General features: G+C 40.9%; 1 protein-coding gene across 1 annotated transcript in view; it reads left to right on the forward strand.

Annotated features, from left to right (window-relative positions):
• Positions 1-14755, forward strand: part of CACNA1E (calcium voltage-gated channel subunit alpha1 E) — a 377710-nt gene that overhangs the window by 158332 nt on the left and 204623 nt on the right. The window contains exon 7 of the mRNA XM_070746282.1: positions 13901-14004. Within this exon, the coding sequence (XP_070602383.1) occupies positions 13901-14004 (104 nt within the window). The remainder of the gene's footprint in view (positions 1-13900; positions 14005-14755) is intronic.

Here is a 14755-nt window from a genome sequence, read left to right on the forward strand (position 1 = left end):
CCTCCAATATTGCACTTAAGCTGCAATAGGAGGAACCTGGGTGGGGTGGTACTGACACACGTGACTGTAGGGTACAAGCATGCATGCAATCCTGGCTCTGTGGGTTTCCATGGCTCCTGCCATGCCTGGGGGTTTTTTTTTGGGGGGGGGGTTGAAGCTGGTTCTTCCTCCCTACCTTGTCCCAAACCAGGATCGGATGAACCTTCCTCCCTCCGTCCCACCCTGCTTGCATTGTCCAGTGCCTTGCTTGCATTTTTTCCTATCTCCTATCTCCTATTTTCCTTCCCGTTGTCTCCCTCCCCACTTGCCTACCAGATTGATAAACATAGGCTGCAAAATTGTATGCTTTTATTCCTTCTAGGAAACGTGTGGCTTTTCCACACCCTAAATCCTCCGGTGCACTATTTTTGGGAATTTCCCCCCTCTCTTCCCCCCACCCATTCCCTCAGTCAGAGTCCCAAATATTTTTGCCACTGTTTCAGTGGGAGGGGGGCGTTATGTTACTGAACGTGCGTGAGTGACAAGTTGGCGACACCCAACTTGATTATTTTCCAAAAGCACTTATCTTACTTTCTTTAGAAAAGTTTATTGAAAAGAAAGTGATGAGGTTACAGGACAAGGGGTGTGCAACCTAACCATGTCCCATTTAAACCCAAAATGTCACCAAAATATATTAAGAAACATATTTCTTCATTTTATTTTTAAATGTTCAGCCCCAACTGTTCTGACCAGAGAAAAGGTAGCACACATGCATTTTGTTCGAACTTATATTCAGTGGATTAACTACTACTAATAAACTGGCTTAGTAGTGTTCATAGACAAACAAATCTTAAACCTAGGTATGCCCATGTTTCATCATCACTCCGCAGTCTGCACTGGCTGCCGATCAATTTCCGGTCACAATTCAAAGTGTTGGTTATGACCTTTAAAGCCCTTCATGGCACTGGACCAGAATATCTCCGAGACCGCCTCCTGCCACACGAATCCCAGCGACCGATTAGGTCCCACAGAGTGGGCCTTCTCCGGGTCCCGTCAACTAAACAATGTTGGTTGGCGGGCCCCAGGGGAAGAGCCTTCTCTGTGGCAGCACCAGCTCTCTGGAACCAACTCCCCCCAGAGATTAGAACTGCCCCTACTCTTCCTGCCTTCGGTAAACTCCTTAAAACCCACCTTTGCCGTCAGGCATGGGGGAATTGAAACACCTCCCCCGGGCATGTTCAATTTATACATGGTATGCTTGTGTGTGTATCTGTTAGTATATGGGGTTCTTTTAAATCTTTAAATATTTTAAAGTTATTTGGATTATTTATGATTTGTTCTATCTTGTTGTGAGCCGCCCCGAGTATTCGAAGAGGGGTGGCATACAAATCTAAATAATAAATAAATAAATAAATAAATAATAATAAATAAATAAAATAAACCAGTCTTTTGTTGGAAAAAAAATCAGCTGTTAATTATATGGCGTTAACAGCTGGCATAAGTCCATAAAGTCATAAAGCAAAGATAAGTAATTAGTCCTGGCAATTACAGGAAGCATACAGAGGTTGGCAAAATGCCTGGAATCAGTCCACAAAATGGAAGTCAAAACAGATAAGCCAAGCAGCGGATTTCCAAACAAGAGGCACATGATTGAACAAAGTATCAAAGGAGTTATTTCCTGTAGAGTTTTTTCCGTCTTCGTCACTCCTTAAGTAGGCTTGGGAAGCAGCCAATTAGGTCCAAACCTACTCCCAAGAACAACTTCTCCTGAGTAGCCATTCCTGCCTTTTAGCAGCTCTTCGTGCTCTTGCATTAAGAAGAGGCTCCTCTTCTTCTTCCTCATCCCAGCTGGAGGTTCCAAAGGCTCTGGATCAGAGATTCTCAACCTTTCTAATGCCGTGACCCCTTAATACAGTTCCTCGTGTGCTGGTGACCCTCCCAACCATAAGTAGTGCCAATTCTCCCAACGGAGCTTGAAGCTGATTGACAGGAAGGTCGGAGGGACACCCCCCCACCATTGTAAAAGCCTGATTGGTTGGATTGTAAAAATAGGTTCCGAGGCTCCAAAATAGAAGCTTTTAGTTTTGAACACTGTGGGAATTTTGTTTTTTCCCGTGGTCTTAGGCGACACCTGTGAAACGGTCGTTTGACCCCGAAAGGGGTCCCGACCCCCAGGTTGAGAACCACTGCTCTGGATGAACCTCTGCCTCTGGCACCGAGTCCTTGCCAGCCTCCTCACTGTCTGACTCGGGTGCCAGCTGCACAGGCCACTTGTTCCTTACCTCATCGGCCTCGTCTTGGGCAGGATCCACTACGAGCTGCATGGGCTGATGGCAGGTCACAACATTAACTCCCTTTTAATGAACTGATAAACTGGTGGAACTGTGTGATAATGAAGGAATTTACAGATGGTTGTTTATATAACTATCTACTAAATCTTTATCTGTCTGGAAACTAATCTTTGTAACTAGACTTCCTGTCTCTTTTTATGTCTTCTACAATTCTTCTACATCCTTCACCAGGCCATTTATAAAAATGTTAAACCACACAAAGCCTTATACAAAATGGTATCATTTCTCTTCTCATGGATCGGTAGAAAACAACATAAACTAATTGTTTAATCATCAGATGTGTCTGATGAAGTGAGCTGCATAGTTCAAAAAGAAACTTTAGCCTTTTAATAAAATGTCTTAATATTAAAAGACGCTGCCAAATTCCTCCTGATTTTTGGCTACTATAGACTAAAACATCCCTCCTCGTATGTTTGTTTTAATGAATCTCAACATCATGAGAGTACGTCATGCACATGTTGTCATTTGCGCACACACATAAGCTCATGGATGTTTATGGCCCTTTTATGGTCGATCACTACATTCCTCCACTAGTTATTGATTCTAAGACATTTTTCAAACAGTTTAAGATCATATTATATATTTTGAAAGATGGTTGCATGTAACTCACTATCAAAGGAGATTATTTAGCATATGATGAGAACATGACAAAAGAGAAGTAAACATATTTACAAAATTTCTATGGTGATATGGCAGTGATTTCAAAACTAGATGTCCAGTTCAGTTATCCAGGAAATGATCACTTCTGGTTTTGCTTCAAGGAGGTATTCTGGGGAACCAGGGAAACATAGAAACATAGAAGATTGACGGCAGAAAAAGACCTTATGATCCATCTAGTCTGCCCTTATACTATTTCCTGTATTTTATTTTAGGATGGATATACAGTGTTCCCTTGATTTTCGCGGGTTCAAACTTCGCGAATAGCCTATACCATGGCTTTTCAAAAAATATTAATTAAAAAATACTTCGCGGTTTTTTTCCTATACCATGGTTTTTCCCACCCAATGACGTCATATGTCATCGCCAAACTAATAATTTTTGCAAATAAATAACAAAAAAAATGATTATTGTTAATAAATAATTATGTTTATAAATATCAGGATCACTAAGTGTCTTATTCAAGGGTGAGTACCAGTAATAATGGTGAGTAAATGGTTGTTAAGGGAATGGGAAATGGTAATTTAGGGGTTTAAAGTGTTAAGGGATGGCTTGTGATACTGTCCATAGCCAAAAATGGTGTATTTACTTCCGCATCTCTACTTCGCGGAAATTTGACTTTCGCGGGCGGTCTCGGAACGCATCCCCCGTGGAAATCAAGGGAACTCCGTATGTTTATCCCAGGCATGTTTAAATTCAGTTCCTGTGGATTTACCAACAACGTCTGCTGGAAGTTTGTTCCAAGCATTTTCGCACTTACTTCTAATCTTTCCCCCAACTAACCTGCATGTTGTGGGAGAGGAATGGATTGTGAAGATGGCAAAATTTGCAGAAATGGCAAAGTTGCAGAAATTCATGTTGTGGGCAGTTTTGCACACTATATATAATAGTTTGCATTTCAGCACCACAATTGCAACAAGAGGAATCTTTCCATCCCCACTGACACGGGGCAGAGGCACTTCTTTCACTATTCCACCTAATTCTGTTCAATTTCAACCAGACAAAGCGAGGCAGGTCAAAACCAGGTGGTTTGGTGGAAGGATCACTAATGATCAGACCAGCTAGAAAGTACCTCCAGCATTCTTTTGGTCTCAAATGGGTAGATGTTATTTATTTATTTATTAATTCATTCATTCATTCATTCATTCATTCATTCATTTATTCATTTATTATATTTGTATGTTAAGTGGGTATCTGTTTTTCATGTTGGAAAACTACATTGCAGTTGTAATTCCCTCCTGGACGTCGTGGCCATGGCAAACAAAAATGTATAAAATCAAAGGAGATGTATAATAAGACATCAGCATGCATGAGTTTCCCTCTATGAAGAAACTGGGCAATAAAATGGACAGGGAAGCTGTGAATGATGTCATATTTTATGAGATAGTGATAGGGAAGGAAATGCTGTTGCTTTTCCTTCCCAGTCAGGCTCACAATACCCAGTTTGGCTTTCATTGAATATGTATGTGCTCTCAAAGACAAATGTTTCAAAGCGTTTAGAGTGGTGTAGAAACCACCAGAAATGGTTCCTCGAGCAGTGGCAAAATGTGATTTTCTCTGACAGATGATCATATACCCTTTTTCTGACCTCCAGCTGTGTTTACGTTTGGAGACAGCCAAAATGATCATTTCATCCAGACTGCCTTCTCCCAACCGTCAAACATGGTGGGGGTTCAGTGAAGATGTGGGGTGCTATTTCTTGGAAATCCGCCAGGCCAATGATTTCCCTTCATGGAAGAATTAACAGCCATCACTATTTAGGAATTTTGGCCAACCAAATTCATCCTACGGTTCAAGAACATGTCCCCCCTTTTCCTTCTGTCCTCCAGACTATACAGATTGAGTTCATTAAGTCTTTCCTGATACGTTTTATGCTTAAGACCTTCCACCATTCTTGTAGCCCATCTTTGGACCTGTTCAATTTTGTCAATATCTTTTTGTAGGTGAGGTCTCCAGAACTGAACACATTATTCCAATTGTGGTCTCACCAGCGCTCTATATAGCGGGATCACAATAATATACTTGCCATACTTACCATACACCGATTTTTACAGAACTGTAGGTTTTCCTACAGAAACTGCTAACTATACTTTTTAAATCTGCTTTGAATTGTTAGTTTACAAAACAGCTCTACCTAAGCTGATCGGCTTTCGTTCTATGAGGGAAAGCTACCAATTTTCTTATTAAGCCATTGTGAAAAGTAAATATATTAATTCAAGTTCATTGCATAGCAGATGGATGCCAGAAATTGATTGCTATAATGAAATGTAACTTTTATCAAGCAATCAAAGTTTTCCAAATTAAAAGAGAAATGGGAAACATTTCTGAGTGAAGATATCAAAATAACAATTCATTAAGAAGAGGCAAAAGAGGCTTTATTGGTCAACTAAAAGAACATTTACCCTGGAATTACCCAGGGGTTCCCAACTTTATTGACCCCAGGGACCACCAAGGTCATAATTTTAAACCCCACAGACTCTAATTCAAGATTTTAAATCCTGCAGACCAGTAATATGATATTTTAAAAAAGACAGATAAATTTGTAAAATAATGATCAGAGAACTTCCATTTTATTGATATGAAATGAATCTATTTAACATAACAAAATTATAAATGTTTATTTAACTATACAAAATCTTTAAAGGTTGTTTAATTGTAATAAAATTATTAAAGTTAGTGTAATTATTACAAAATAATTAAAGCTTATTTGACGGTGGGTTGCTGATGTAGTTGGGAAAGTCAGGCCCATATCCGAGAGCTGTAGCTGTAATTCCTTCCTTCCCCTCTCCTCCCCTTCCTTCCCCCTTTCCTTTCCTTTTGTTTCCTCTTCTTCCTTTCCTTTATTTCTTATTTCCTTTCCTTCTCTTTTCTCTTCTTTCTTCTACTTTCCTCTTCTTCCATTCCTTTTCTTCTTTCCTTTCCTCTTCTTCCTTCCCTTCCCTTCTTTTCTTTTCCCTTTCTTATACCCAGGTGGAGGAGCTGCTCCAGGATGATCAAAGGGTCAGTCCTGTGACTCTGGAATATGGGACTGGCCCATGGTGGGAAATTTCCACCCTAGGAGATAGCATATATAATGTGCAACTTTAATTTAAAAATATATACAGTGGTACCTGTACTTAAGAACTTAATTTGTTCTGTGACCAGGTTCTTAAGTAGAAAAGTTTGTAAGTAGAAGCAATTTTTCCTATAGGAATCAATGTAAAAGCAAATAATGCGTGCAAACCCATTAGGAAAGAAATAAAAGCTCAGAGTTTGGATGGGAGCAGGAGGAGGAAGAAGAGGAGGAGGACAGTCACTGCTGAAGGAAGAAGGTGAGGTGAGGGGAATAAAAAAAATCCAAAACTTTAAGGCTTAAAAAAAAAAAGAGGGACTCTAAGGCGGCGAGCAGGAGCACGCACCACCCATACACCTGGCGAGAAGCTTCCTCCCATACACTGCATCAGAGAGAGAAACCCAGGCAGGCAAGAGGGTGGAACCTCCCGCTCCTTTGACCGAAAGGCAGCAGCTGCTGCTACCTGCTGCCTCTTCCTTCCCATGCTGAAAGGCTCCCCTCTCCTCTCACTCGTTTGCTTTGTAGCCGGCGCCTTTCTTTCACTGTGGTGACTCCCCAGTTTGGCTGAAGCCGAGTTGATCCAGCTGGGGCGAAGAGCCCCCTTTTGTCTTTTTGCACATGGGAATCACCATGGCGAAGTGGTTTATTCCCTCTCCAAGCACCCAGAGAAAGGAAAACACTCCATTCGCTCTGGGCTGCCCAGAGCAAAGGGAGCATTCCTTTTCTCTGGGCGCTACCAGAGGTTTATTCCCTCTCCAAGCGCCCAGAAAAAGGAAAATGCTTCGTTCACTTTGGACTGCCAAAGATTCCTTAAGTGCCACCGAAAGGCTCCTCTGGCAGCCCAGAAAAGCCCGAGATGGCTGGGATTAAAGGGGGAATGGCAGGAAACTGGCCAGACCTTCGTGCTGCTCTCAAATTTCTTGGGAAATTTTTCTGGGCTCGCGTTCTTAAGTAGAAAATGGTTCTTAAGAAGAGGCAAAAAAATATTGAACACCCGGTTCTTATCTAGAAAAGTTCTTAAGTAGAGGTGTTCTTAGGTAGAGGTAGCACTGTAATTTAAATAGAAATGAGTAAAAATAAAGCTTGAGCTTCATCACCAATGTCTTCAAGGTCATTACCATATAGTTCTTTTGGCAAAAATATGGGGGTGATTTTTCACCAACATCTTCAAGAATGTTTTTACAGTTTCCAGTCTAAGACTAGGTTGTATATTATTTACTGAATGTTGTCTTTTCGGTGTCTAAAATCCCATGGGGTATATAATTCCTTAAGAAGTGTGTCTCTCTCTGTGTGTGTGTGTGTGTGTCTGTGAAATAAACATACACACAGATGCACATAGAGAAGTTTGTTTATGATAACAAGGTCTTCTTATTCCAGCAAATCATTTATATTCTGTCTTGGCAAGGGCAGATTTTTCATTCAGCCAAGATGTAAAAATGATTCTATAGTCGAGCCAGTTAGAAGTGTTTTATTTTAGCAGTGGAATAAATAAATTATCCTGTGATTAAATATTTCCCAGCAATGCAAATGTTCGGACCATTAGATCTATTTTAGAAGTTATATCCTGGAACTGAAATGAACTATTTCTCTCCCACCTCCCAATACATACAGAGAAAAGGAGGGAGGGAGGAGGAGAGGGAGAGAGGGAGGGAGGAAGAGAGAGAGAGAGAATGATACACAGACAGACTTACATCCACATTACATTATACATTAAGCTGGTCTATTTGATGTGGTTGGCTAAATGAATGAATGAATGAATGAAATTAGTTTAACATTTACGCATTCTATTTTAAATCTAGATCTGTCCAATACCTATTACAATTGCACGCCATCTGTCAGATGTAGGTCAAATGGTAAATACTTTATGTCAGATATTATCAATATTTAGAGATATTGCCTGTCAGTTTTCAACTCTAGACAAATGCATATCAGGTATCATAAAAATCAACTTACATCTTACTAACTGAAAGGACATTCCCAAACACTGCCTCTTAGATGTCAAATATTACTGAAAGACAGCTTGCAGATACTATTATATATTAAGATGCTACTGCAAATTATTAGTGGCAAATGCTGGAAGTATGTATAATGCATTCAGAGAAGATTTGAAAGATATCATCAAACCTTTGCAAGAATATTAATAATGGGGGAATAGATAATTTATTTCAACTCTGCCATATTCTATAAAGCAGTTCAGAATTGCTTAATGGTACAGAAGTCTGGAAATTACAAATATCTCATTTCCCAATGGAAGAGATACTAGATATGTAAGAACAATAAATTTGCAGTGAGGATGGGGCAGAGGGTGCCATGTGAAATTACAGTGGAGCCATTTGTAATTGGTAATTTCTAATTTAGAATATTAACTAAACAAGAGCAAAGGTATTGCCTTTTTTAAAGCAAAAGAAAAGAAAGAAAGAAAACAGAATCAGCTATGAAACAATTGCTTTGTTTGTTTCTCTATACAATCTCAAATTTATTCGCACTACCACTGCAAAAATTACCTTGGTGAGCATCTCCATGCAACCAGTTCATGCCAACCTTTGGAGGGTGTTCTATGATTGTGAAATCAGACTTCCTTGGACAGAAGGTGCAGAAAAGAGCAACCAAAATGATTAGGGGACTTGAAACCAAGACTTACGAAGAGAGATTGTGGGAACTGGGCATGAATAGCCTAGAGAAAAGGAGGGGCAGAGGGGACATGATAGCTGTATACAGGTATATGAGGGGTTGCCACAGAGAGGAGGGGGCCACTCTATTCTCCAGAGCACCAGAGGGCCAGACAAGGAACAATGGCTGGAAGCTGACCAAGGAGAGATTCAACCTAGAAGTAAGGAAGAACTTCCTGGCGGTCAGAGCAATCAATCAGTGGAACAACCTGCCTGCGGAGGTTGTGAACTCCCCAACTCTGGACACTTTCAAGAGGAGATTGGACTGCCATTTGGCTTGGGTGCTTTAGGATTCCTGCTCAGGCAGAGGGTTGGACTTGATGACCTGCATGGTCCCTTTCAACTCTAACAATAAATAAAAAATAAACAAAAGAAAGATAATCCACAATTTATAAGATAGTGACATCATTTTGTCTCACTTCCCAAGTCTGAGTGCCAATTGTTCATTAAGCGATGAGTGATTTTCATTAAGTGATGAGTTGTCTGCAAGGTTTGTTAGGAATCTGTTGGATCTTCCACTTGGTGCAGAGTTGGTCTCCCAGTTGGTGTCAGGGTAATCAAAATCCCCCATTACTATTGTGAACTGCTTCCTACATACCTTAGTTAGCCGACTAGCAAAAAGTTCATCTACTTCTCTGTTTGGTTGGGTGGCCTATAGTATAGATCTATGGTAATGTCACACCTCACTTTATTATTGACCCAAATGCATTCAGGATAATTATCATTACTATTGTACTCTATTTAATCATAACTATAATGTAAAAAATGTTACTTAATAATGTTAGGTCACTTTTCAGACCATTAATTGCTTTAAACAGTGATGGCGAATCTGTTTTGGTTTGCATGCCAAAAGGATGGGTGTGCAGGGATAGGCAGCAGGCAGGACGGGGTGGAACAGAGTTCCACTGGCGGAAATGAAGCTGTATGCACATCTCCAGCTGACCAGGGGCAGTAACCTCCTGGATTACCGGTCTCAGCTCGGCTCTCCTTTTTTCCCCCCTGCCGCTGCTGCTGTGCGCTCCTCACTTTTTTCCTCTTTCCTCCTTCCTGATTTTCATTTTGATAGTAAATGTTTAGCAAATTCCACACATTTAATTTATAGTCATTATTGAAGAAGGTAATGAAGATTTTGAGTTGAGTTTTAAGTGAAGTTGGCTTTTGAGTGGAATTTGATTCTGACTTTCAGCAGCCTGACTATATAACAGGCTTATAGAAGACCTTGGAAAAGTTGAATCAGAATCATTTTCAGTGAAACTTTTGATCATGTCCAATGTGCACAGGAGATGGGCAACAATAATTCATGCAATTGTGCTATACAGCTTTCTTTTTAAAAAATTCAGTAATGCCTAGCAGGAAGAACAGCATCTCTGTCTTTGGGTGGTGAATTAATCTATAATCTCAGCCAGTGCAATTGGTAGACAATAAAAATCTTTTGTTTTGTCAGCCTTAATGGAAATTCTATAAAGAACCTTATCTTCTATTCATGCCCAGTCAACACAGCAATAATTTTAGTTTGCTCTGCTCCAGACACTACATTCTGAAGCATCTTGTCTTGATCTGAGCACAATTCAGCCAGCAATACATTATCTTTAGCCCAGAAAGTCTCTGTTTTATTCTGCTGAAGCAGCCTCATGTGGCTCTCCAAACTGTAATTCTTGGTAAATAACTGCAATGCAATATTTTCCTTCCTCCATTCTTCTCTTTCTTTCTGAACTCCTTTCTGTGGAATAGAGTGATAATTGCCATGTGTGACTGTTTATTTAAGTAAGAGTTAAACAGTTAAGTGAGTTCATCCCGGGAGAAAACACTGCTACTGTCCGTGTTTCAAAGTGCCGTTAATTGAAACTACAGTACATTCCCAGTGCAGGTGTGCAATGTCCTTCAAGCTGTTTTTACAGTCTCTTCATTATTCCACCTCCTCCACTTTATTTGTGTATGATTTTCAGATAATAGAAAAAGAACCAGAGACAATTCAATGATACAGAAAAAGAACCAGAGACAATTCAATGAATATTCAAGTAAATAGTTGAAATAAGTGATGTGCCGTTGGAAATGTTCCTTCATTGCTATATTTTCAGTTTATGTTCAGCTAGATCTGGTTTGCAAAAGAGATCGAGAAAAATCTGTTTCCATATACCTCAAAGTGACTCTAATGACTTATTGCTGATGGGCATTCTGATCAGCTGAGGAAAAGTATTTTATTTATTTGCCTACTTGTTCACTTTCTCGTTCCTTATCACTAGAGAATTCTGACAAAGAAAGGAAGAACCAATGCTACATCTTTTGCCCAGGTTGCCCAAGTTCGCCTGGTGCACCAGTTGCACCAGGCCCTATTTGGACCGGGGAGTCACTGCTCACAGTCACTCATGCCCTCATCACCTCGAGGCTCGACTACTGTAACTACATGGGGCTACATTTGAAAAGCGTTCAGAAACTTCAGATCGTGCAGAATGCAGCTGCGAGAGCAGTCATGGGCTTCCCTAGGTCTGCCCATGTTACACCAACACTCCGCAGTCTGCATTGGTTGCCGATCAGTTTCTGGTCACAATTCAAAGTGTTGGTTATGACCTATAGAGCCCTTCAGGGCATCGGACCAGAATATCTCCGAGATCGCCTTCTGCCGCACAAATCCCAGTGACCGGTTAGGTCCCACAGAGTCAGCCTTCTCCGGGTCCCGTCGACCAAACAATGTCATTTGGCGGCACCCAGGGGAAGAGCCTTCTCTGTGGCGGCCCCAACCCTCTGGAATCAGCTCCCCCCAGAGATCAGAATTGCCCCCACCCTCCTTGCCTTTCGTAAGCTCCTTAAAACCCACCTCTGTCTTCAGGAATGGGGGAATTGAAATATTTCTTCCCCCCAGGCCTATACAATTTATGTATGGTATATTTGTGTGCATGTTTGTTTTTTAATAAGGGTTTTTAGTTATTTTAAATATTAGATTTGTTATATGTTGTTTTATTATTGTTGTTAGCCGCCCCAAGTCAACGGAGAGGGGTGGCATACAAATCTAATAAATAAATAAAATAAATACATCTTTTTGTATATTTCAAGTGGTTCTCCAATAAGAAACCATTTTGTAACTTTGCCAGAGAAGGGGACAGTTCTTTCCAGCTCACATATCAGTGCCCCCAAGGTGGCCTCATCCGTCCACATGAAACTTCTTTGTAGGTCTTATTGAGTCATCCAGGTAATCTTGGTAGAAGTAATGATTTATACATCTAATCTTGAAAACACTTTAGCTAGAGGGATTAAGGTTTTGGGAGGGGGTTATGTTGGTTACAAAAAAAGTATTTCAGCACTTCACATTTCTGTCATCTGTCCTCCCACCAAATTTGCATGCCATTCTATTCTCTTCCTGTATCTGTACTGTATGTAAAATCAACTCCAGCATTTTTAACTTAATGTATTTTTTTTATATTTTAGAATGGGATAGTGAATCACAATAAAAACAAACCTCAGCCTGATATACCAAATACATCAATATGGTTTTTTAGAAGATGGCTAGGTGGCAGCTTCAGAATCTTTCGGGATACTCCTAAGTCAAGCGTTCTAGCTACGTTAAAAATAATATTTTCCTCACTAGTGCTTGGAGATTATGCCTTTTAGAGAAGCTCAAATGAAGCTCTTACACTGGCTTGTTTGGATATGATGTACAGATGAGTCAGAGAGAGAGAGAGAGAGGAAGAGAGAGTGAGAGGAAGAGAGAGAGAGGAAGAGAGAGAGAGAGGAAGAGAAAGAGAGAGAGGAAGAGAGAGAGAGAAGAAGAGAGAGAGAGGGAGGGAGAGAGAGAGAGAGGGAGGGAGAGAAAGAGAGAGGAAGAGAGAGAGAGAGGAAGAGAGGGAGAGAGGAAGAGAGAGAGAGAGGAAGAGAGAGAGGGAGGAAGAGAGGGAGGGAGAGAGAGAGAAAGAGAGAGAGGAAGGGAGAGAGAGAGATGAGGGTTTAAATACAGTATTGCCAAGAACAGTAATAAGATGAAGATGGATGCTGCCTTTCTCAGACAGTCACGTCCTGCTGCATCATTGTGCTGACCAACATCATGGGCAGAATCCTTGCCAAAAGGACAAAAGAGAGATCTGGAGAGAAGAGAGAGGGCAGGCCCTTATTAAAAGGCAATAAATAATCATATTACAACCTTGCCAGAAGCCACTCTTTTGCTTCATGACTTGTACTTTCCTGAGCAGCTGCCTTATTTCTTCCTCTCTGTTTTGCTGCTCTGAATTTTTGTTGGGATGAAATAATGCCATTTTGTGGACATTAATAGCAGCATGCCATTAAGTGATGAGAACATTATGCTCTAGGTGAGCTTGCAACAAACGCTGTCTGGAAAAGAAAAAGTGAACATGGCAGTTGCAGTCAGAATGTCACAAGCTTCCACTATTGCAAACCTCTGTCCTCTTCAGTCAACCTATGCTGTAAATAGGGTCAACCGTCTTGGATGATCGACATAAGTGTTCTCCTTAGAATTGCCAAACTTTCCACAGGGACAAAGCTGTTGAGTGCAAATCAGTCTGGGAGCCAGATTAAAGGACATAGATGCATGGATCGTTTTTCTGATACAAGATGGTTACTTCTCGGTTACCGCACGAATCCCAGCGGCCGATAAGGTTCCACAGAGTTGGCCTTCTCCGGGTCCCGTTGACCAAACAATGTCGTTTGGCAGGCCCCAGGGGAAGAGCCTTCTTTGTGGAGGCCCCGGCCCTCTGGAATCAACTCCCCCCAGAGATCAGAACGGCCCCCACCCTCCTTGTCTTTCGCAAATTACTCAAGACCCACCTTTATCGCCAGGCATGGGGGAACTGAGACATCCCCCCCCCCCCAGGCTTTTATATTTTATGTTTGGTATGTATGTGTTGTATGGTTTTAATTGCTGGGGTTTTATATATGTTTTATTTTTAATATTAGATTTGTTTCACTGTTATATTGTTTCTATTATTGTTGTGAGCCGCCCCGAGTCTTCGGAGAGGGGCGGCATACAAATCTAATATAATAATAATAATAATAATAATAATAATAATAATAATATCCCCAGTGCAAAAGGGAAAGCAAGCAGCCGGCACTGGAATAAATTTATCAATAAAATAGGACTGCATGTATGTGCACAGACATTTAATAATAAAAAAGACTCCATTGTGTGTAACAAAGATTGCATGTAGATACATTTTAGATTATTTTTATTTTTGTTTTTCTTTCAGACCAACGATGCCTTAGGAGCCACCTGGAATTGGTTATACTTCATTCCCCTCATCATAATTGGATCGTTTTTTGTTCTCAATCTTGTCCTGGGAGTGCTTTCTGGGTAAGCCAGTTCTTTGATGATTTCTCGATGATGATTTCTCACCCTTCTACTCACAAGGCAGTCTGTTCTGCCGGTGTGTTTCAACCGCCCGTAATTACAGGGTAATTAGTCCAGGAAGACACACACCACATGATAAAAGGAAAACCCAAAAGTTTTTATAAACAGAAAAACAGAAACAGCTCCCTTTTTAAATGTCAAAGGGATTTTCTGGTACATACAAGGCACAGGTTAAATGTAATCCAATTGCTCACCCAATAACTGGGAAATTGAGTCCAATTCTAAAGTCCAGAGAGTCCACACACAATCTTGAACAACACAAAAACCACGATCTTGACGAAACAATGAATCAGATAAACTGCCATGAGGCTAAAACACCAAGTTGCACTTTTATCTGTAGCACTAATTACAGCAGCCCCACCCAACCACAGGTGGCCTCATTTTCTCTTGTAATAATCCTTCAGTTGTTGTCTCCTATGCATCACTCTACGCATGTGTGGATGTATCATTAATTCTTGTTCAGAATCCAAGGATGATACAGATGATTGATCTCCTCCTGGGCTGTCTGCCAAACTTCCCTCTTCCCTGTCACTCATGCTTCCTTGGTCAGAGGAGGCTTTGTCGGCAGATTCCATCGGGAGCAAAACAGGCCTGCGGCATGTGGATGTTACCCCCACATCCACCTGCACATTCCTTGGGGCAGGAGCTGGGCCAGAGCTAACCACAACAGCAGTCACAATTTTAATTGCACTAG

Source organism: Erythrolamprus reginae, chromosome 3 (assembly GCF_031021105.1).
Source record: "Erythrolamprus reginae isolate rEryReg1 chromosome 3, rEryReg1.hap1, whole genome shotgun sequence".
In the NCBI taxonomy this organism is placed as follows: Eukaryota; Metazoa; Chordata; class Lepidosauria; order Squamata; family Dipsadidae; genus Erythrolamprus; species Erythrolamprus reginae.